General features: G+C 39.6%; 6 protein-coding genes and 1 long non-coding RNA gene across 14 annotated transcripts; 2 read left to right on the forward strand and 5 right to left on the reverse strand.

The window, feature by feature from the left end:
• Positions 1 to 49: 49 nt before the first annotated feature.
• Positions 50 to 1923, reverse strand: LOC116927066. Its single transcript, XM_032934044.2, has 2 exons — positions 976 to 1923; positions 50 to 919 (listed from the first exon to the last, which is right to left on the reverse strand). Exons 1-2 carry the CDS (start codon positions 1812 to 1814, stop codon positions 127 to 129), a joined length of 1632 nt encoding a protein of 543 aa, XP_032789935.2. The 5' UTR covers positions 1815 to 1923; the 3' UTR covers positions 50 to 126.
• Positions 1924 to 2343: 420 nt separating this feature from the next.
• On the reverse strand, positions 2344 to 4194 carry LOC116927059. Its single transcript, XM_032934031.2, has 2 exons — positions 3323 to 4194; positions 2344 to 3266 (listed from the first exon to the last, which is right to left on the reverse strand). Exons 1-2 carry the CDS (start codon positions 4192 to 4194, stop codon positions 2390 to 2392), a joined length of 1749 nt encoding a protein of 582 aa, XP_032789922.2. The 3' UTR covers positions 2344 to 2389.
• LOC116927295 lies at positions 3672 to 5139 on the forward strand. The gene is made up of 2 exons (XR_004396591.2): positions 3672 to 3810; positions 3883 to 5139. It is a non-coding gene; the product is annotated as an uncharacterized LOC116927295 (long non-coding RNA).
• Positions 4749 to 8685, reverse strand: LOC116927044. Of its 2 annotated transcripts, XM_032933993.2 has the most exons (11): positions 8649 to 8685; positions 8464 to 8567; positions 8145 to 8385; positions 7936 to 8082; positions 7763 to 7857; positions 7521 to 7673; positions 7231 to 7385; positions 5954 to 6957; positions 5525 to 5892; positions 5291 to 5458; positions 4749 to 5224 (listed from the first exon to the last, which is right to left on the reverse strand). In XM_032933993.2, exons 6-11 carry the CDS (start codon positions 7651 to 7653, stop codon positions 4926 to 4928), a joined length of 2127 nt encoding a protein of 708 aa, XP_032789884.2. In that variant the 5' UTR covers positions 7654 to 7673; positions 7763 to 7857; positions 7936 to 8082; positions 8145 to 8385; positions 8464 to 8567; positions 8649 to 8685; the 3' UTR covers positions 4749 to 4925. The 2 variants fall into 2 exon arrangements, with proteins under 2 accessions (XP_032789884.2, XP_045032468.1); XM_045176533.1 differs by lacking the exon at positions 7936 to 8082 and having other exon boundaries at positions 7840 to 7857.
• Positions 8686 to 8695: 10 nt separating this feature from the next.
• On the reverse strand, positions 8696 to 12667 carry LOC123466277 (cullin-4A-like). The gene is made up of 11 exons (XM_032933992.2): positions 12095 to 12667; positions 11880 to 12033; positions 11438 to 11807; positions 11229 to 11375; positions 10777 to 11156; positions 10555 to 10691; positions 10328 to 10492; positions 9932 to 10267; positions 9702 to 9872; positions 9486 to 9638; positions 8696 to 9417 (listed from the first exon to the last, which is right to left on the reverse strand). The coding sequence occupies exons 1-11, from the start codon at positions 12329 to 12331 to the stop codon at positions 9322 to 9324; spliced, it is 2346 nt and encodes a 781-aa protein (XP_032789883.2). The 5' UTR covers positions 12332 to 12667; the 3' UTR covers positions 8696 to 9321.
• Positions 12668 to 13016: 349 nt separating this feature from the next.
• On the forward strand, positions 13017 to 15854 carry LOC116927198 (ras-related protein Rab6). 2 transcript variants are annotated; one of them, XM_032934218.2, is made up of 7 exons: positions 13017 to 13279; positions 13400 to 13512; positions 13578 to 13683; positions 13742 to 13857; positions 13925 to 14014; positions 14084 to 14147; positions 15278 to 15854. In XM_032934218.2, exons 1-7 carry the CDS (start codon positions 13210 to 13212, stop codon positions 15346 to 15348), a joined length of 630 nt encoding a protein of 209 aa, XP_032790109.2. In that variant the 5' UTR covers positions 13017 to 13209; the 3' UTR covers positions 15349 to 15854. The 2 variants fall into 2 exon arrangements, with proteins under 2 accessions (XP_032790109.2, XP_032790110.1); XM_032934219.2 differs by lacking the exon at positions 15278 to 15854 and adding an exon at positions 14376 to 15148.
• On the reverse strand, positions 15853 to 20289 carry LOC116927063 (cryptochrome-1). 6 transcript variants are annotated; one of them, XM_032934039.2, is made up of 13 exons: positions 19998 to 20289; positions 19080 to 19152; positions 18791 to 18990; positions 18607 to 18715; positions 18040 to 18182; positions 17927 to 17972; positions 17729 to 17867; positions 17405 to 17634; positions 17167 to 17334; positions 16961 to 17101; positions 16736 to 16887; positions 16451 to 16653; positions 15853 to 16381 (listed from the first exon to the last, which is right to left on the reverse strand). In XM_032934039.2, exons 3-13 carry the CDS (start codon positions 18970 to 18972, stop codon positions 16233 to 16235), a joined length of 1662 nt encoding a protein of 553 aa, XP_032789930.1. In that variant the 5' UTR covers positions 18973 to 18990; positions 19080 to 19152; positions 19998 to 20289; the 3' UTR covers positions 15853 to 16232. The 6 variants fall into 6 exon arrangements, with proteins under 6 accessions (XP_032789930.1, XP_032789928.1, XP_032789931.1 ...); XM_032934037.2 differs by having other exon boundaries at positions 18791 to 18993; XM_032934040.2 differs by lacking the exon at positions 19998 to 20289 and adding an exon at positions 19239 to 19513.
• Positions 20290 to 20968: the final 679 nt, after the last annotated feature.

A 20968-nucleotide genomic window follows, 5' to 3' on the forward strand; every position in this document is an offset into this window, starting at 1 on the left:
GACAGTCAAATCTATAGGCCCTGCAACATACGAAAATTGAGAGATTACATACACGAATCACACGTTTAATAACAGTTTTGTGATTTTCAAGCCACAAAAAAAAGGGGGTAAATAAACAAAAGAATTCTAAGCAAATTCCGAAATATTTTGCAGCGTTTTAACGTGGTATTTCTTCGCGACAGGCCAAAGATCCGGCAAATTCTCCGTATTCCTTACGGTGCCCGTGTAGAGGAAGAAAAGAAAGTCTTCGAATAGAAGAGGCTCCATGTCTTCGACGTCGACTTTTTTCTCGTTGGTCGCCTTGAAGATGGAAGCAAAAACAGGACTGCGGGCCGAAAGAATGGCTCTGTGAGCCGGAAAGGAAAGATGATTGACGTTGTCTCTAGACATGCAAAGTTCCACATCGGCCCATTCTTTAGTTGTGTAAACGGACCACAGGTGGGCAGACAGCAGAAGGTCCCGTAAACGGTAGCCCCATGACTCGTCCTCGTCCTCCGCCAGGCAAATTTCCAAGTCCGTCACGAAAGAAAACCGATCGCTGTTGGATATCTCGAGGAAATTGGCATCCTCCGAGGATCCGGTACCAGCCTTTTTGGAATTCCTTGGATTTCTAGGTAACATCACGATGCTTCGGAATCTTTCTTCTTTGAATTCACTTAGGTGACACTTGATTCCTTGCCGATAACAAGCCACACCAATCAGATTAAGACCGATGACCGGATTCGAATTGCAGATGGATAATTCGCACTGACATTCATCGCTGTAAGCCTTTAGTTTCTTGAGTGATACGTTAAACGAGCCTTTACCATTGAAATGGACCGTCTGGATTGAAGGTTTTTCGAATAATTTGAAACAACATTCGTAGCTGTATTCCAGGCTGATACCACGACGAACAAACGATACTTTTCCATGGTTTTGACTACGAAAAATGGTGAGTATTAGTATTAGAATAATGTGATTGAATAAATCTTTTACCTCAAATTCACTGTGGATTCGATAGAACATTCGTTTGACGATGACACAGCCTTTCCAATTTCATCTGGAAGTCTTTTAATGAATTTGATGTAAAGGTCAACAAAATGTCGGTACATGTCCGTATCAACTGGCAACGATATCTGACCAGTGTAGAGAAAATAGAGAAAAGCTTCAAAAACGGCCTCGTCAGTATCTACAATTGGAATTGTAGCATAATCTGCATCGAGATGACGCCAGTCCACCAAAGCTGGACAGCGTGCTGCCAAAATAGCTCGGTGGCCAGGGAAAACCGTTTGATTGACGACAAACTCACAATCAGTCAACTTTTGTTTCTGAGCAGCTGACCACATTTCTTCTCCGAAATTGGTATCACATTGCTCGAATCCGTAATCTAAAAGAGGTTGGCGATCCATCGTGTAGCCGTAAAAGGAATTAGTCGGGTAAATACGGTAAATCAAAACGAATGCTTCTTGGACGAGGACACCATTTTCTGTTGCTGGATAAAATTCTTGGCTTTCAAATATAAGAGTTTGGGCATCACGAAACTTCTGACTCAGTTTTAACGATTGTGATACGTCAATGAAACATTCAACGTCAGTCACGCCGATGCCCAAAGTGTCGAGATAATGGACATACAGCAAAACAACAGCTTTCACCTTAGATTCTGCAGTTGTTAAACGTATACCAAACCGAAATGAGGCAGCATCTCGAATGTGAGGTGAAATGTCAAGGCCGAAAAATGGCGAAACGTATTGCTTGTCTTGAGAAACCACGTTGTTGTTGACTACCCATTGATAATCGTAAAATACTAGCTCATCTTCGTCTAAACGCATTTTCATTTACTTCATTTAGTGGGACACCATTGTTTAAGTTGCTCCCAAGGGCTTAGTAACGAGACTAAATTTTTACAGAGGTTTCCTACACTCCTGAGATGATCACCCTCCCTCCTAATTTGCAAACTGAAAATCAAGAGGATGTGAGCCATTGTTGCCATATTGAATTCAAAGAAATTTTGTAATCGAGAAAATTAATTTGTTTTAGATCCTTTATCCGCTTCATCTTAAAAGTAATCTATTTTATTTTTCTAGTTCCTGGTTTAGAAATGCATGTTTGGCTCGTTAAGCAAGCTTCACTTTCATGAAGAATAATCAAACACGTTTTTTGCATTACGTGTTTCTCCCAGGCGTTACAAAATGAAAAATTTACACAACACATCACGAACGAGAGTAATTAGTTTTTTTTTTTATTATGTTCCGCGTTTGAAATTAGTTTTCACATGTTCTTGGCAGACGAAAACCTTCGACTTCAATGGAGGATCTGAAACAGCTGTTTTTATTCGTTTTCAGCGTACAGAGTACATTATGCCACTCGGTTTTCAAAACAGTTTATTTTTTACATCACGAATTACATTGAATCAAAGATTTGACATTAACGCCACACACAATTCCTCCATTCCAAATCTGACTTTTGCCGACTCTGAAATTCGTTCCAACGTTTTGACGTCATATTTATTAGCTGCAGCCCAAAGCTCTGCAAGACTTTCTGTAGTTCTCAGCCTGCCTGTGTACAGAAAGACTAGAAAGTCTTCAAAGGCATCCGGGTCTAAATCATTTTCTTCACCAGCACAAATGTCGATGACTAATGATCTGCAATCGTCCTCTGTTGGAAGAGAGCTGTCAGACTCTACCATGTCAATGTTTTTAAACATGGCGGCGAATACCGAACTTCTGGCAGAAAGAATTGCTCGATGAACTGAAAATGAGCGACTGCCTACATGTAATTCTACATCGGTAAAAATCTTGTGTTTAACAGCTGACCAAAATTCAACAGGAAGACGAGGATCGTTGAGACGATAGCCCCAACACTCGTCTACTTCCGCCAGGTACACTTTAAAATTCACGTGTACAGTACAAAGGGAATTATTTTCGACATTCTTAGGTAATGAAATTCCTTCTCGGAAAATTTTCAAAGTCTCGTTACATCCGCCTTCTTCATACATTTTTGTCATGTTGCAATGATGTGTAGGCAATGATGAAGAACGGGCGCCATCTTTCAAGTCGTAGGTAACAGCTACCAGTTTGAAGCCACTGACTAGATGGAAACTGCTAAAAGTCAGCTGATAATTATGTCCATTCTTATGCTGGCTTTCAGTTAACGTTACGCCAAAAAAACCTTCCCTATCGAACCGGAACATTTCCGGTGCAATTACGTCACCGGCCCGAAATGTTGTGATGTAATCGTAATGAAGGCAGAGACCTCTTCCGGTAAGTGAAACTCTTCCATGATTTTCCCTGTAAACACACAAAATTATTTCGGATTTTAAAATCTATTTTTGCTTATTGGTTACCTGATTTCTACAGTTAATTGATCACGTGATTTCAAATTTGGTTGAATAGCCAAAAAGAGTTGACTCATTCCTTTTGATCGATTGATGACAGCCATTGATTCGGCTGCAGTTTTGACTTGGAATTGTTTCACCAGGTCGGTGAATTGCTGCCGATCATAGCTATTCATACCAGGTAACAAATGACCAGTGTAAAGGAAATAAAGCAATGCTTTGAATGCAACCGAATTGGTCGTTCCCGTGTTACCGTCGCTGCCCATGCGTTCAGCCAAAACGGGACAACGGGCAGCTACAACCACACGATGTGCCAGGAAAATTTGATTTTTCACGACAAATTCACAGTCAGTCATGTGTCCCTTTTGTGCAGCTGACCACAATTCTTGACTGAATGTTGTGTCTCTCAATTCAAACCGTAAACCAGGCCGGATGTTGCTATATTTATTATTGGCCATGTAAATACGATACTTGAGAGAAATGCCTTTGTCTGACAGGTGATCGTACGTTAAAAATTCTTCGCTTTTAAACACCTGGATGACTTGCGATTCTTTGAATTTTCTTTGCAGATAGATGGACTGCTGAGTAGCTGTTTTAAGTCCAATGCTACACTCGACAGCTGCAACGTCGATACCCAGCACGTCAACGTTGTGGGCGTAAAAATAGACGACAGTATGGAACTTATCGAAAATGGTACCGTTACCCACTAATCGAATACCGAACCGGAAAGTTTTATGACCGTCAGAAATTTCACACGTTTCGCTTTCCACACTGAAAAATGGGGAAACGACTTTAATGTTAGTATTCGGCACTTTGGCGTCACCACTCGTGCTAAGCCATTCGTAATCTCGAAAAACGAATTCATTTTCCTTCAACAACATGATGACAAAGCTCTTGATGAACTGACGTATGATTCAAGTCAGGCCAAACGACTAATGGAATTGATCAATAGGATGGGATCGACGTTGACGAATCGTTTCAAAACGAATGATCGTCTCGAGTATTGCATTAAGTGACGAGAGAGAAAACAGAAAGATGTGGATCGCAAACGGTGGTGCTTAGCAAAATAATTAATGGCCTTGGCAAATTTTTATCTCGAGCTGATCCGTGAGTGGGGGGAAATTATTTCTTCTAGCTATACTTTTCAGTGGTTTACAATACAGTCACGCACATCATCGTGACGTGAATTATGTTGTCGACCCTCACGGAAAAACGGTTCACGCGATGAAAATGGCAAGACATTGACGTCAGGTTAGACCTTCGTTTGGTGATACTCGGATTGTCTGAAAACCCTTGTTACTCTTGAAGGATAAAGCCCTTCGTAGAGCACATTCCTAAAACCTTTAGGAAAATTAGGTAAAACATGTTTTTATTTTAAACCAAATGTCTTCTAATTTACGATTTCAAAAATCTCATTTCCGTACTGTCAAAAGGATAATACAAATACTGGCTGTGTATAAATCCGTAATATAACAAAAAAAAACGTTTGCGGAAATTATCATGTGGCCGGAAAACTATTCAAAAAATAACATGAAAACATTTTAGTTTGGCCATGAAAAGAGAATACTTGCAAATAGACATTCCACATGTCAGAAATGATGTCGTGTCTGGCTCAATCAATGGACTTGCCCTTTTTTTTCGTAATAGACGATTTCGGAACGTCATCGTCTGGTATGAAAACTGGATTGTTCAATCCGTGGTCGACTCCACATTTGCCTACAATGTCGGGCTCGTCTGGCATTTTCTTTTCAATTTTCTCTCTATTCAAATGTCGACGGCGAATGTAGAAAACGTTAAAGAAAAAGTACAATACACCGACAAAGAGAGCTCCCACGCCCAGAATGCGAAACGTTGCTCGAGTGCCGTAATATTTCATGAGAAATCCGCCCACAAGACTGCCAAGTCCTCTACCTAAAAATCACATATTATCATAATAGGAAAACTAGAAAGGAAAACACAAAACAAAAAAGAGCTAACCAATTCCATAGTACGTTCCACCAACCATTCCTTGTATAGTAGCTAGTGTAGTGGTAGTGCTCAATTCCGCAGAATAGGCCACGGCTGACGTCATCATCAACGACGTCGTGATTGCCTCTAGGGCTTCGTATATGAGACACATGTACGGATTGTAAATGTACGAATAACCTTGATGGGTACGAATAAGGGAAACCATCAAAAACTGCGACGCCATTAACGTATAAATAAAAATACCTATTAAGCGAATGACGTAGAAAGCAAAACCAATAATCTGCACATTGGGATGGCCAATTTTTCTGAAGATGACGTCAGAGAAGATGAGGGCAGGTATACCGAATAAGGAAGAAACGGTGACCGTTAAACCCATCAAGGACTTTGTGCCGCCCATTTCTTCGAGGAACCAAAAGAGATAACTCTCAATGTAGCCCCAAAATAGACCAGAAGTGAAGATGACGATGAAGAAAACGACGAGCTCGAGATTTTTCAAAATCGACTTGATATCTTTTAATAATTCTTTGGCAGGTGGTCGGAAATCCAAATCGACCGTCAGTACGCCCAACGCGGCTGATCCCACTAAAATGGCGTACAGGTAAAAGGCAGGCCTATTCAAATAATATAATTACATCACGTTCTTAAACTAATAGAAACGTATTCAAAGTATACCTGTAATCAGGGATGTCCTGATTGATACTAAAATAATCAATTAAAGCTCCAGAGACGGGGCAGAAGATCATGGTTCCTAAAATGCCAAACATCCGCTGTAGTCCCAAGTCGCCCTTGTACTGGATGACGACGGCCAAACATGCGCCTTCAAAAAGGACCATGTATCCGCCCAAGAGCACGGCGAAAAACAGTCGCAATAACAGGTACAACCAAAACGTCAACTGCGGATCATAAACGATAACATTTGCAACGTCACTGCAAAGATTCTTGCGGTTCGTTTGAACCACGCACTGGGATCTACACGTCCGATAAACCACCCGATCCTGATTCGAATTTTCTCCCGGCGAATTCCAGGGCGACAGTACACCATCGTCTCCAAGCTTCAGAGTCCCGTTTAAAGTGAATACCAACGGCTGAACTAATTTAATCGGTTGATCATAACTGTTGCTGCACTCGAGTCCATCGCTTAACGGAAAGACTCCGTTGAAAAGCGTCCGCTCAATCGGGAAATCACCGTTGTCGTTATTTAAGCGGATTGTCACGTGCTTGAATGTGGCATTGATCCGAGGAGATTCGTTCCGGTTGAGGCTGCAGTTTGTCTTGGCGAGAGACGGTGAAATTCCAGAACACGAAATTTCGAGTCCCCAATTATCCTGGAAGAACATCCCGTGTCTGAATTTCTTAAAAGGTTGATCAGCTGACGGCCAATCAGCTGGAAGTGAGGATGTTTGTTCCTCTTCTTGTTTTAACTGACTTTTCTGATGGATTTCATCGTAGCAAATGTAACCGCACTCGGTCACTGCCAAGGATAAATTACCGTCTACGGTATTCCGGAACCCACATGTTTTCGAATCGAGATCTGTGAGCACCAAACGGCCGTCTTCACCGCATCCAACTGCCATTGTTAAATTAACTGGATATTTTTCAATAAATCTGCCAGTTGGAATGACGAGGAACAAAAGAGCGTTGGCCATGGCCATCAGCATCGTGACGCAAAGTAACACCTGTTTTCAACAATAAATCTTTTTTTTTTTTTTTTAAATTTACATAACAGTTGGTGTGTCAAAACCGGGGAAAGGGGTTTTTGTAATAATCAGAAAATGGAAGTCTACGCATTTGTTTAGAAAGTTGGCAACACCTTTTTAGGAGGAAGAGATCCAATTATCATAAAACAGATATAATAGAATCCATCCCCTTAAAAAAAAAAAAACAGTTGCATAACATTTCCCGTTAAAAGGTTTGGTTTCTTACGGGTCTTAGCATATGATTTGACGTACCTTAAAGTTTCCCAACTTATCGGCTATGATTCCCATAGTGTACGGTGCCAAAATGGCGAATAGGGGAAAGATGCCATAAATGAGGGCGGTTTCCTCGACGCTGATGCCCAGTGATTTCATGTGGATGGTCATGTACGGCAACAAAACTCCTATACCTATCGGGAACATGATGAATATGGGGTTTAGTTGTTGACCTCTTTTGTGTTATGACCTCAATATTTTTCCGCCAAATCACGACGAGGCAATGATACTTGAATTTACAAAAACTCATTTGAATAAACAAAACTTACTGGATAAGACGACAAAGAACAGGATTTTGGTAGGAATCAACTTGCGCTGTTTTAAATCGTAAATCAGCAAAGCTTTTCCCTTTTTCTTGATTTCGGATTCTTCAGCGATCCCCTTTTCACCATTTTCCTCCATGTTGATTCCGCAAATACTCACTGTTCACAAAGAATTGAGATAATTAAACAATCATTTCTCTTTTTTTGCGCGGGTTCTAAAAAGTTTTTAACGCGGCGCAAAATCAAACCTGTCTGGCAGCGACACCAACGGGCGACTGAGGTTCAATCTGGCCACGGTCGCCAATTTTGGCCATCCTACACTCACCTGAGTATACGTGCTGGTCTAGAGGGGAAAAAAAAAAAAGTAAATAAAAGCAGCGCTTCGGGGTATGTTCGACATAACAGCTGAATATAAAAATTCCCTAAAATACGACGCTGCGCTCTATACAAAGAGCATTACGTGCACATAGTTGGTGATGGCGGAGGGAAAAGGGGAATCCCACTTGGTTTTTCTTCCAAGGTGAAAGAGGACACAACAATAAATTACTAAACATCTTTACCAGCAAGCCTAAAAATAAAACGGGCAGGTGCTAATGAGTCTTATATAACCTAGCGATAAAATCAATTTACCTCCAGGGGGCGCGCAAAGTCTCTCCTTTTTTTTTTCCTTTTCAGCCTTGGGTATCATATTTTTGGCAATGATCTTTGCCACACACAAAAAAAGTGAAAGAGAAAGGTTGATTCAATAAGAATAAAGTTCAGTATTAATAACGAAATGATGTTAAAAATGATTAGTGCCAGGAACATAAACTGGTTTTCTGGTTAAAGATTCATGTCATTGCTTTTTTTGTTCGCGAATTAGCAATTTTTCCTATGAAATTAGAAGAAATGAAATTCAAATCAATTGTGAAATGGCACGTCATTCTAGAGTGGGATAATAAAGGTACACCTGTCTGTTTTCGTACGGGCCATTCGAGACGGGTAATAACATGCCCGCCCTCATTCTACCATGACTACTTTCCAAGGTCTTCTTTCCTATGCGCGATACACCAACTATCGCAAAATCGCAAAAAAAAAAAAAAACATAAGCTTTTGTTACACAATCTAAACACACAAAAAAGGAATAATAGTTACCTAATCGCTGAAACTTCTGCCGGCACATGTAACAACAAATGCGGATAAACAATGAAACACCATTTCAATGTATTATCACCATCTAAGAGGTTATTCTTTTTTTTTCCAATTTTTTTTCTCTCTTGTTTAGAAAGGACATTTTGACATAAGGGTGGAGTGGGTGGATGGGTACTCTACGGAAAGGAGTATGGAGGGGATCAATGTTGTAAAGGTGATGGAGGCGGTTATTTTAAAAAACTTAAATCTCAATTTTTGCTACGTAAGGATTAAAAATAATAATAATAAAAAGATAGCTATTAATTCCATAGAACATGTGTGGTCTCCTTTCTCTTCAACGGGCACGAAATAAAGGTAAGGAAAATGGGTAAAGGACGGCCCACTTTTTCTTTCGCTAGCGGAAGACAGACACTCCCGATTTCTTTAGTCCTTTACTTAATATTATTACTTAAAAAAAAAAAATGATGAAAAACATACAACCCACAAATGGCGCCATCAACTAATTATGACTCGATCTGTCTTCCGTTTCCTGTTGAAACACAAGTGCTAAATAGTTTCTTCGTTTATCAAGTCCTTTCTATTTCCATCTTCTCTTTTATTTGTTTTCACGCTCCCCACAACACCTGCTATTCATTTAAATAGGCTGGGAAAGTTCTTGTTATTTTTTCGAAGGTGATCACGCCACGTAGTTGTACTGGTTAGGATTGTCCTTGTCCCGTTCCATGTAGTCTCGATCGATAAGCGATTCGATCCTCTTTTTCAAATCGGCGGGCTGCATAAGAAAACGGCGCTTAAATTGGTCTTACGACTTGGATGTTTTTTTTAAAAAAAAGCTCATACTTTAACCGGGAAGTTGAGCTGATTATACAGTTCGGTAATGAGTAGATTGTGGGTGAGTGTCTTACGCATTTTCATTATGCGAACGATAGCTGCGTCGATCTGATATTGTCGATCCTGGAACACTCGCTCTTCCGTCGCTTGTTGTTCTTCCGTCTAGTTTCAAAAAAAAATGATTAAAGTTTTAAAGTCATCATTCTTTAGTTGTTCTTGTTCTACCGTTTCTTTTAACTGAATCTGATTGATCTTGATTCTGAACAATTTATTGGTAAAATCCTTATAATAGGTGAATTTATCTCCATCCAAAATGTCTTTTCCTGCTGGCACTTTTCGAAGAACACGAGCCTTTCCGCATGCCAGGGATTGCAAGGTTCGTCTTAATTCAGCATCCTATCATCACAAAATTCAAATAAATCAAATAACCCAAACGATTTGAAGAAAGAACTTGCCTCAATATTCGTGGCGGCTTTGATCTCTTCGAATGGCAACTCATCCGCCGCGTTGAACAACAAAAGCACCAGAGTCTGAAACAAGGAGACCTGAAGCTCTTTGGTAGCCAATGGGAACGAGGCTTTCAAGACGCACATGCCCAGTGATGGCTGCCATTGCAGCTTGCGGCCAGAATGTTTACCCAAGTAAAACTTTTTAAAAGTCTCTTGAAACTGGACCATTTCGGCCGGCAGAGTGACTTCACTAGGTGCATAAGTTGGCCAATAGCCCATTGTCAGGATATTCACAGTCAGATCCATGTTGATCAACTCGGGTTGGTTGAGATGAGCAAGATACTACAAAAACAATGAACGAAGTTCTTAAGAAATCACCAGAATCAATGCAGAATTCTATACCTGTTTAAAGGCGATGTTGATATCCTTTGAGAGTTCCATATCTTTGAACATGCCCTCAAGCTTTGACGTGAAGCCGCCTCCGCACTCTTGTTTCAGTTTTGAAAGCATACTCTTCTCGGCATCGACGCTCGCCGACTTACCCACCAAAAGTCTTTTAGCCAGATCCTAGTGAAAAAAATTATTTTGAAACATTAGTAATGAAACAGGTTCCTTTTTGAGTTTCATACCTTTTTGTAGAAGGCTTCAAAAACATCTTTGCCGTGAATAAATCTAAATAAAACCATTATTTTGTCGAGTAACCGTTCCATCTCTTCCTCAGTTGATTCCTTATTGCCAGATCGTAACTTTGAATCAACGAATTTGGCTGATGGAAAACAAAAACAAAAACAAAAAAAAAACGTTAGTGAAGGAAACGAACGGGATAGACAAGTTTTGCCATCATTCTTTACCAATAAGTTCCGCTGGTTTGTTCAATCTTTGATTGACAAAGTTCTCAAAAGACTCCTTGAGGCTGTTGACAGACTTTTCGTTACGGCCGAAGCAAGTAACTACGATGTTGTCTAATTTCTCCTTGAAATCCAACAATTCTTGCACCATCGTCTTGTCCTTCTCGGGATCAATTACGATGGTCCTGCCACGCTTCTTAACGTATGTGCAGAAACTTGTGTTAAGCTCTTGTGGCCCATTTTTCACTCTTGACAGCAAATTGTACATAAGTTTCAGATCCGATATACGATTTTCCTCCACTAGAGCATCCAATCCTTTCTGCAAGATAGGGACCAAGTGCTCGCCAATCAGCTGTTTCTCCACTGTGGATATTAACGCTCTCCTGTTAGTAATAGATGCGTCTTATTGTCTTGTTTTTTATCTCGACAAATAAACTAAAGTGTGATTTTCGTACTTGGTCGAGTGATCGAGATAGTGAAGTAGCCTTTCATTCTCTTCGTGTAACCGTTTATCAACATGGAGGAGATATTCAGGCACTTCCCGTTCTTGCATCAGGCGCTGCCCTTCAGTGCGGTAGACTTGTTCCGTCGACGACAAAAACCTGAAAGAAGGGAGTCATCAATCAACCGTGTACCTCCAGCCATTATACAATATGTAAATTACTTGGTCTCAAAGGCTTCGTGGTAGATACCAAGGTCAGAGAGCATGCGCAAGAGCGATTTCAACAGTGAACGGTCTACAGTGTCACCTTGGCGCTCTTTATCAATGAGCAAAAGCAGACCGTCGACCGTCCTGGTCTGGACTAGTGGATCGCTTATGATGTAGACCTTAAACGTGTCTAAACCCATGTCCCAGAGCGACAGGACTCCTGGATTCTGAAGTACATATTTACGATCCAGATAAAGAAATATGCCACGAATGAGAATCATTTGTTGGCAGTGAGATTGCCAACAGTCATTCATCATTTTAAGGAACACACAGGGATCGATGGATTCTGCCAAAAACTGGGCTAGATTTGATTGGACATGTGCTTCTGCAAATAACAAATGCAAAATGATATTTTTGATGCTATGCCTGAGAGCTATAAATAAATTTTTCAACAAACCTGTCAAACTTTTTAACTTGCTGTACACAAGGGGGGCAAAACTGTGACTGCAAAGGTTTTGGACAGCCTGATACAAGTCTTCTAGAGCGGATTTAATGGAGGTTGAATTCTGAATGGCAACAACAGCTTCTTCCAGTTTTTGCCATGCAACATCCTGCAAAACGAAAAACAAAATGAATTGTTGCACAACTTGTAATCCATGTACTGCAAGGAACCTGATAATTTTCTGGCAATCTTGGGAGTTCTTTCATAGACTTGATGACAATCTTCTTGACATTTCCTGCAGTTGGTTTCCCTACAGCTGGAGATGTTTTTGTCAAACCATTGGTATTGACCAATGCAGAGAAATTGGCTCTTTTGGTCTCCTCCATGGCAGGTTTTTTTGCCTCCACCTGGTTTTCGTCACTATGCTTTCGCTTGACTCCAATCAATTTCCCGGTCGGCTGACTCATATAGAACCGATTTCCGGCTAACTCTCTCGAGCTAAAAGCCAAAATCTGGAATTCCTCAATGTTACGAAAAAGATCACATGCTCGTCATCCCACACAACGAAACCGACACGTTTTTTGCCACTTATACAAAAGCAACGGCTACGTGCAATAATACTGTTATCCTCGAGAAGCTATCTCTCGCGTCAATTGTTAGATAAATGACACTAGGAAAAGTTGATGCTAGTATGGTTGTATTGCCAGTAGTTCTCTGAAAATTTCTGTTACTTATACAATCCTTGCTGCTGAACCAGCAGATGAGCGGAACGACTGAAAAACACACTAGAACACGACACTCGAACGCTTGAGCGCGCCCTCTTTAATCTTAATCGAAAGAAATGGAATAATTCTTTTCTGCCTACATTCATGGCATTCATGTGCCATGCCACATATTTATTTCATCAAAAACAATTATTTGTGTTGGGTTGTATTCATTACATCGATTTAACATAACTTATTGCTATAACAATATTCTCAAACTTAATCGGTTCAGAAATTCGAATTTTGTAATAAAAGTGGCAAAGCTTGAATTAAAAATAATAAGTATAAATTATTAAATTATTTTATTTTAACACAAATTCCAAGTTTTATAACTAAGTTGAAACTAAAATATAAAGACTATGGTAAAATGGCAACGTACGTTTTGCTTGGTGCTAGAACTAGAAGAACTGCATTTGATACGTGGACACCGAACTGTCATCGGGGGTGTTGGCTTATTACCGATTCCGCAAATAATATCTAGTTATCCCAGAAAGTGTATTTGTTTACTCGTTCTTGAATAGCTAACCGACCAATTTGGTTGGGTATCTATAAGGGGGCAATTTGCGTCTATCTTTTCCAAGATGACGACTTCCAATGAGTTTTCCAATCCGCTTCGGAAGTTCAAGCTGGTCTTTCTCGGCGAACAATCTGGTCATTCACCTTTTATTACTTATAAACGTTTTCTTTATTTTTCTTTATTAGAAGGAAAATTTAGTCTTTTTTATTATGCATTCAACTAATTTGTTATACTGCTATTTTCAATTTTTATAGTTGGGAAAACATCATTGATTACAAGGTTTATGTACGACAGTTTTGACAACACTTATCAAGCCACCATTGGAATAGATTTTTTGTCAAAAACAATGTACTTAGAAGACAGAACTGTAAGTAAAAACTTGACATTGCCTGCGGCTGTGTGTAAACCAAGAAAAACTTTTTCTAAACACAGGTTAGGTTGCAATTGTGGGATACAGCAGGCCAGGAGAGATTTCGCAGCCTTATACCTTCCTATATACGTGATTCTACAGTAGCTGTTGTAGTTTATGACATAACTAGTAAGACGTTTCTACATTTTGATGTCGGCCATTTTCTCATTGCATTTTTGTGCCGCAGATGCAAATTCCTTTCATCAAACATCTAAGTGGATTGATGATGTCAGGACAGAAAGAGGGAGTGATGTGATAATCATGTTAGTTGGCAACAAAACAGATCTCTCAGACAAACGACAGGTCAGTCACCAGAAATGAAAATAACATGGAGAAATGATCCTCATTGTGAATGTGATTACTTTTCCAGGTTTCGACTGAGGAAGGGGAGCGAAAGGCGAGGGAGCTCAACGTCATGTTTATTGAAACAAGCGCTAAGGCTGGCTACAACGTTAAACAGGTTTTAAAAAACTGCTCTTTTTATTTACTAAGTTTTCTTTACTCACAATATTTGTTCCCAAATGTTCAGCTTTTCCGACGCGTAGCTGCTGCACTACCCGGTATGGAAGCGGATAAGAAGCCACCAGAAGACAGTAAGATTTTATTTTTTTATATTAGCGCTACTAGTATTCCCCTTCTTGAAAAAAGTTTCTCGCTTTTGGTGTCTATAGTTTCTTTTTATTATCAATTTTTCTATTGTCGTGCATGTCGCTTAATTTATTTGGTGTTTCTGGATGCTTCTTTTACAACTTAAGTTAAATATGTTCTTTTTTTTTTCATTTTTTTTTTTGTTCCTTAATTCGTTTTTTGTGTCCTCTTAGTCACGGAGATCGATTTGAATAACGCACCGGTGGAGCTGAAACCTGCAGAGGGCGGCTGTGCATGTTAACAAAAAAAATAAGATTAAGAAATCCTTCTTTCCCTTAAACACTACTTTTTCGTCGTTACACGACTTCTAATTAAGAGCAATAGTTTTGGGCCTTGTTTTCTCTCGTCCTATGTAGGCGTAAGAGAGAGGCGAAACAAGAAATATTTATTCTTATAATTTTTCGTTCATTTTTGTATCTCTTTTTGCCTAAATGGTAAAAACGAATTGAGGCCCTTAAAAAAAAGAGCTTGGTAACGAACCAACAAAAAACGAGAAAGGAAATATTTTGGTAGCTTTACATCGTGAGTGCTCATATACAGCCCCTATCCTAGCACTTAACAATTTCACAAACCCTTCAATTTTTTTTTTCTTTCCCACTTGGTCTTTAATAGTTTTTATCCAATAATTGGGTCTTCCTAAATGTTTTCAAGTTATTTATCATTCACATTAAGCAACAAAAAAAAAATAACGTTAAATCAGAAGATTCATTTTCCTTGTTGCCCCCCCCTCCTCCTACAATCGGCCTGGAATGCGTTTTCCTTCAGTTTCCTTTTTTCCTCTTATTTTTCTTCTTTAAACATACAAAAACTGAATGGCATGTTTGATTCTGTTTAAGTCACGTTTTAACGTGACATTCACCTGACTTTGTCCTTATAATTGTCGTGTGTGGATCATATCATCTTAATACACCGCTTGCTTTTCTTCCTGCCCAGAGTAGACAAACAATTCGCTTTTCTTTTGTTTCTTTTTTTTTTGTTTGATTCGAATTTTGTGGTGTCAATCATGTTGCTCTAATTGACATACGAAATGGCTGAAATGAAACTTACCAAATAATTCAATTACCCCTACAAATAGCTGTCGATCTACGCCCATCGACCAACGCGCATCACCTGACGTCAGACCAAGAAGGTGGATGTTCCTGCTAATAAATAAAACGAACAAAAAGGACAGCCGAATTCAAAAAAAGATAAAAAACTTAATAATACCATCCAAGAAAGGGCTCAACTGACCGTCATTGTACAGTCTAAACTCTCGAATGTCATCACCTTAACTTTTTTCCTTAAAAAAAAAAAAAATGGCTTGCAGTATTACCTTCTCTGTTTCTGTTTGTTCCTAATTTGGAATGATGTGACTTCGGAGTTTCTCTTAATTAGCTTTAACAATTTGGGTTTCCGGTGCACCGTCTCTAGACTTGACGGTGATTCAATTTTTTAAAACATACAAAAATTAGTGCACGTCTTTTTTGTCCATTTTTTCGTTTCGTTTTTTGTTTAAACAAATGGAAAACGCTCTCCTTCAATTTGTTCTTTTGGCATTCTCATTCATTGAAAGCAAACATGTTTTGTCACATTGCTCTTTTAAGTTCGTGACGTCCCTTCCAGCCGATTGCGCGATAAATACACAAGACTCAGTCGAGTATTTACAATTCAAAGATTTAAAAGACAACTGTTATTTCGTTAATACTCCGATTATTGTATAAAAAATCTGTTAAGAATATCAATAGCAGAATATAATTATAGACAACGCACGAAAAATTAATTAAAGAAAACCAATTTTAAGAAAATTATCGTATGTCTGTACACGCGACACATAAAAGTGCGCAAAATTTGGCTTATTTTGTTACCCCTTCTCCATGGTAGTTACACCCGTTACTCATATTAATTTCGAAAATCAAACGAATTAAAGAGATAATTTGGAATCGTAAGGGGGGAAAAAAAATTGATTATACTTATGTACACTCTGACTATGGTCTAGAACCTTGAAGAGAGAGATCCCCGACGAGTCTTTTGAAATTGTGTGTGATTGAACTTTAGTTCAAGTTGGACTGGTTTCTTTGCGTACTATTCTGCCGCAGCTCTTCAGTCCTGTATTGCTTTGCATGGCTGTTTTCCCTTTTATTCTTGTTGACGACATTGTGGATGACGCCATTATCGCTTTTGGCCGTCGGAGACATTACACCTACGGAATATCCAAAAAACAGGGTTGAAAAATGTAATGCTAGACACATCGATTGACATGATGACTCACCAGTCCCCCTGTACTGGGTAAGTCGCTGGTAGACTTGTTTCATCCGCTCGATATTCAACTGCGATGCTTCTAGGTGATTCACCATAGGCAATGGGTAATCCTTTCCTATTATGCATTTGGCGGCCCTCTGAACGGATTCCGGTGCATTCCACGGTTCGTGAATGTATTGCAAAGGGAAGTTCTTTAGTATAGGTTGATATTTTCTAAAATCAAATAGAAAAAAAGCATAAAATCAGTCAAGAGTTGTTTCTAAAAATAGTAAAGAGTATGGCTGCTAGGTTTTACTTGATGAAATCCCCATTTGGATCAACTTTCCTGCCAAATCTGACAGGACAATAGCAGTGAAAGAATTGATGGAAGAAAGACGAACATGACAGCCACATCCATGTCCCGGCATTAACGGACCAATCTGCGTCTAGTAGCAACTCTTCGAATACCTACAGATCGATAAAACGTGACGTCAGAACCAAACAAATAAAGGATCCATTTCACTATTCTCTTTTACTATACCTTCATGCCTTCTTCCCAAGAGATCCATAAATCACCCCGAGTTAGAAAACAAGCCACAGCATGACGAGCCAGATGATGTATCCAACCTTCCTCTCGTAGTTGTGTCATGATGGCATCGATCCATGGGAAACCCGTTTGGCCCTGTAATGTTAATTTGTTTTTTTTTAGTTTCAGCACGCTATTTGCGGATGAAAGAATTGATTTACATTGGCCCATTTGGCTAAGGCTTCAGCATTGGAGTCCCACGGTATTTGGACGCAGATTGGATTCCCCACCATCTTGTCAAAGTTGGGGTTATTCGTCGCTGCACAGTAAAAGAATTCTCGCCAAAGCACTTGGCCGTGTAACGACAGCGGTGGCTGCGCTTTTTTAATCTAAAAAGGATAGATGAAACGGATCGGTTAAGCTATACATTTCTGAATAGTTGTTAGAAATGCAACTGACTTTTTTATACAAATTGGTGAGTTGTTGATGAAAGAGACGTACAGACAGGCAACCGAAACGTAAATAAGGAGAAAGTCCTGTCTGACTAGCAAGTAGAGATTGTGGCGTCATTTTCGGCCGTCCGAATGACGCAACCCACGCTTTACGCTCTAAATGACGTTCTAGACGGGTCAGTGCTTCTGATTCGCCACCACGCCAAACCGCTGGCATTAGACCATCCGTATCGAAACCTGTCAAACGCAGTCAAGTGAAGAGGAAAACTTAGTGCTTAGAAAGATAATTTAAAAAGCAATGTTTTATAGGGTTAATTGTATCGATCGATACCTAATTCTTCCAATGTGGGGACGCTGAAACGGTCGTCTACGGAATCATCGATGGGCGTATAACCTCGTCCAATAGTTTCGAAGGTAATGTCCGCCTCCGGCGGGGGTGGAGGGTCCACAGAAGCAATGATGTTTTGAAACTGAATATTTTCAAAAAGGTTATGTTTCTGGTAGTGTTTAAAATAAACAAGTTAATTACCTGGCGATAAGTCAATGGGGCTTTGCCACCGTTCTTTTCGATGATTCTATATTGATCATGACGAAATACAGGTAAGAAAACTGTAATCGAAAACACTAAACTTTAATTTATACTTTTGTGGATGATAGAGCGTATGAGATGCTCTAGTGATGACCTCGATATTGAAATCTTTACACATAGTCATAATATTTTGATCACGTACGCGACCAAACGGTTCTGGATCCTCTTCGAATGTCAGGCATGTCGTTTCCCATTCCTATTTATTTTGCAAATTTAAGGAATCGTGAACTTTGAGATGAGCATCAGAAACATGGGAAAACAAGACGATCGTAAATAAATGTTATCGATGCGGGATTTCGTTACATAATTGCTTGCTCGATTGTTCTCGAAGCTTCTATTTCCTTATCGGAGACGGATGCCAACTGGAAAAGCGCGAAACATAACCACGCCTACACACTATATTGGTTTAGTCTCACGTGGCTCGGCATGCAGGAGCTCCCCCGCCCCCCTCGAGCCCCGAGTACATTATCGACTGAAAAGCAGTAACTACGTTTGAACCGGATGGCGAGAATTAACAACTACTATTTTCGAAACAGCAGCCGTTTATAAACAAACTCCTTTCAATCTCCGGGAATGGACGTAAACCAATATAGCTTTTATGAGTTAAAATGATTACGAACCTTAAACAGTTTAGGAAGAACGCCTGCAGGCTGTCCTCGGATGACAAAAAGACGAGAATTAAGCTTGCGTAGATTCTGATCCAAGTCTTCTAATGATTCTAGAAGAAACCTAGTACATCAGGCAAATTTTGAATTGACATTGAGTAAAAGCTAGCCATTCAAATAAATTGATGTATATAATTACCTCCATTTATTAATATCTACATTGGAAGACCCAGCAAACCAAGGATCCAGGATGAAGATGCATCGGTATGTTGAGCACCCTTTTAACCCATCTTTCAAACTAGGGTTATCATGCAAACGCAGGCCTTTCCTGAACCAGTGAACAACTTGTTTCTCTCTTGGTGCAGACTCATAGCTACTCATTATATTGTTGTGCTGTAGCTGCTGCCGATACATGTTATAAAGTTGATTGGTGAGTAGGGAAAGTTTTTGGGCTGATAGAAAAGGGATTCTGTTGAAAAACTTCCCACCTCACAGTTTTGCTGCTGTTGTGAAAAATATGGCTGGATCCTAGTGTGTAAATTAGAACATTTTTCTGAAAACCTGTTAAAACAAGAATATTTGTGAAATACTTTCAATAAATGTATGCACGTGAGACATAGAAAATACGCTGTGATATATATTCTCACTTGTTTTGTGATCATCGAAATACCCTTTCATAGTTAACCACGTAAAATCAAGGACGACGAGTAATAAAAAGTTAATACTGGTTTCGTCAAAACCGGGGATAATTTCAACGGACATCAACCGATCGCGCCCACTAAAAATATATCTATCATCGAAAATGTGTCCGATCAAGGTCTTCTTTTTTTCTTTTTTTTTTAAATAAGACAATTGAATTTTTTCTGAATAACGTAAATTCGACTACAGCCATGCTACAGCAAGTAAATAGCACTGTCGTCTGTGCAGTGGCTGAAGGCAAAGTAGACCTGTGTTGCCGATGGATCGATAAACAGGCCTACTCGGCTGTACCTTTCAATTTTCAAAATCATGGGATTTGGAAGTCCATGAATATTGTAGCGATTGTAAATTACGTGAAAAAAAATTTGAGATAATTTATTTGGTCCCAGACTACGAGGCCTCCAAAACTGCACAAATAGAACAAACTGTATGCCTAAAACTCGTCACCTAGACCAAATCCATCGATACAAGAATTTGAACTATTTCGACCATGTGTGGATGAAGCAAAAGGAAAGTTTGCAATACAGAGGTATTTGTCTATTAGACATGCACTACTAGTAAAAAAATTTTCGTTTTTACTTCGATTGTAAGACGTAATTTAATTTTGCTATTAATTACAGAAACAGATGGCTATCATTCCTAAAATGTAAACGACCCCACTTTACGCTTTAAAAGCTTATCAATAACGAAGAAGTTGAATTCCTTACTTTTTAATTGTCGATGCAGAGGAACGGCTATAGTGGCACTAATATTTGACGTTTATAGACACTTTCCAAAAAGATCAAACGATCGACTTGGCCAACAGCTGCTAAAACGAATGCTCTGAACGAAAAGTTACAGTAGAACGAGCTTTCAATAGCTATATGTGAGTTTCTCTGAAGCTGGTGCGTGAGTGCGTGTTGAGTCTATTGAATCCAGTGTTATGGGGGTGTTCTCTGCGCAACCAGGGAAGGGGTCGAATATTTTGCCAACACGTAGCCAGTCACGCTGCCTTCTGGGTTACAAGTGAATGGAGGCCATTGACGTTCTTTCGCCTTCAGGAAGCAAGGCCACGTTTCAAATTGTTCGCCTGGCTACTAGCGCCAACGCTACAGAATTTAATTTTTCAGATCGACGTCAAGAGGTTTAACAAATTAACAAAAACTGTGCAAACTTACCAAGGTAAAAAATCAATGTTGAACTAAATGTATGTAAGTTAATACTTGATAACTTTTTAATGATTCCCTTCAAGTTTAAATTTAGGAAATACAATTCACAGCGTAAATAGTTCCAAGCTAGTGATGTCAAATTTCAACTGATAAAACAAGAATTTGTGAACTTCAGCAAGTTGAAATCTTTGCAAGAATAGTATCAGACATTTTTAGTGTGTGCAGATGGCGTGGATAAGGACGAGTTTCACATGCATTGCCAGCAAGCGCGAAAGACGAGACCCTAGTTTCTATTTGCCCAATGTTTCTTGTGTTTTCAGTCGCGATCGATGATAACACGTAGCAGCCATGGGGATGAAAAGGAAGCCGAGAGCCAAATAGGGTTTTGGTCACGTTGCAAGACACGCTGTGTTTTGTAGCTGCCGCCCCTTGAATCCACCAACGTGACCGTCTTTAGAAAAACGCCTGCTCCCACCGCTTTCTTGCCCATATGTTGCAATCAAATCGTGGACGGAGCAAAACACTGAACC

This window comes from Daphnia magna, linkage group LG7, assembly GCF_020631705.1.
Source record: "Daphnia magna isolate NIES linkage group LG7, ASM2063170v1.1, whole genome shotgun sequence".
NCBI lineage: Eukaryota > Metazoa > Arthropoda > Branchiopoda > Diplostraca > Daphniidae > Daphnia > Daphnia magna.

Coding starts and splice junctions, on each gene's coding strand:
- LOC116927066 (XM_032934044.2), bottom strand. CDS start 1,814: ATGAAAATGCGTTTAGACGAAGATGAGCTAGTATTTTACGATTATCAA. Junction 920..975: donor GAATCCACAGTGAATTTGAG/GTAAAAGATTTA, acceptor CATTTTTCGTAG/TCAAAACCATGGAAAAGTAT.
- LOC116927063 (XM_032934034.2), bottom strand. CDS start 19,005: ATGTATCGGCAGCAGCTACAGCACAACAATATAATGAGTAGCTATGAG. Junction 18,716..18,790: donor GTAGATATTAATAAATGGAG/GTAATTATATAC, acceptor CTGATGTACTAG/GTTTCTTCTAGAATCATTAG. Junction 17,335..17,404: donor TCACCAATTTGTATAAAAAA/GTCAGTTGCATT, acceptor TATCCTTTTTAG/ATTAAAAAAGCGCAGCCACC.
- LOC116927198 (XM_032934218.2), top strand. CDS start 13,210: ATGACGACTTCCAATGAGTTTTCCAATCCGCTTCGGAAGTTCAAGCTG. Junction 13,684..13,741: donor TGTAGTTTATGACATAACTA/GTAAGACGTTTC, acceptor TTTGTGCCGCAG/ATGCAAATTCCTTTCATCAA. Junction 14,015..14,083: donor CTGGCTACAACGTTAAACAG/GTTTTAAAAAAC, acceptor CCAAATGTTCAG/CTTTTCCGACGCGTAGCTGC.
- LOC116927059 (XM_032934031.2), bottom strand. CDS start 4,194: ATGTTGTTGAAGGAAAATGAATTCGTTTTTCGAGATTACGAATGGCTT. Junction 3,267..3,322: donor CAATTAACTGTAGAAATCAG/GTAACCAATAAG, acceptor GTGTGTTTACAG/GGAAAATCATGGAAGAGTTT.
- LOC123466277 (XM_032933992.2), bottom strand. CDS start 12,331: ATGAGTCAGCCGACCGGGAAATTGATTGGAGTCAAGCGAAAGCATAGT. Junction 11,376..11,437: donor CACGAAGCCTTTGAGACCAA/GTAATTTACATA, acceptor CCCTTCTTTCAG/GTTTTTGTCGTCGACGGAAC. Junction 10,268..10,327: donor TCAACATCGCCTTTAAACAG/GTATAGAATTCT, acceptor TTGTTTTTGTAG/TATCTTGCTCATCTCAACCA.
- LOC116927044 (XM_045176533.1), bottom strand. CDS start 8,202: ATGATACCCAAGGCTGAAAAGGAAAAAAAAAAGGAGAGACTTTGCGCG. Junction 5,893..5,953: donor CAGGACATCCCTGATTACAG/GTATACTTTGAA, acceptor TTATTTGAATAG/GCCTGCCTTTTACCTGTACG. Junction 5,225..5,290: donor TGGAACGTACTATGGAATTG/GTTAGCTCTTTT, acceptor TGTGATTTTTAG/GTAGAGGACTTGGCAGTCTT.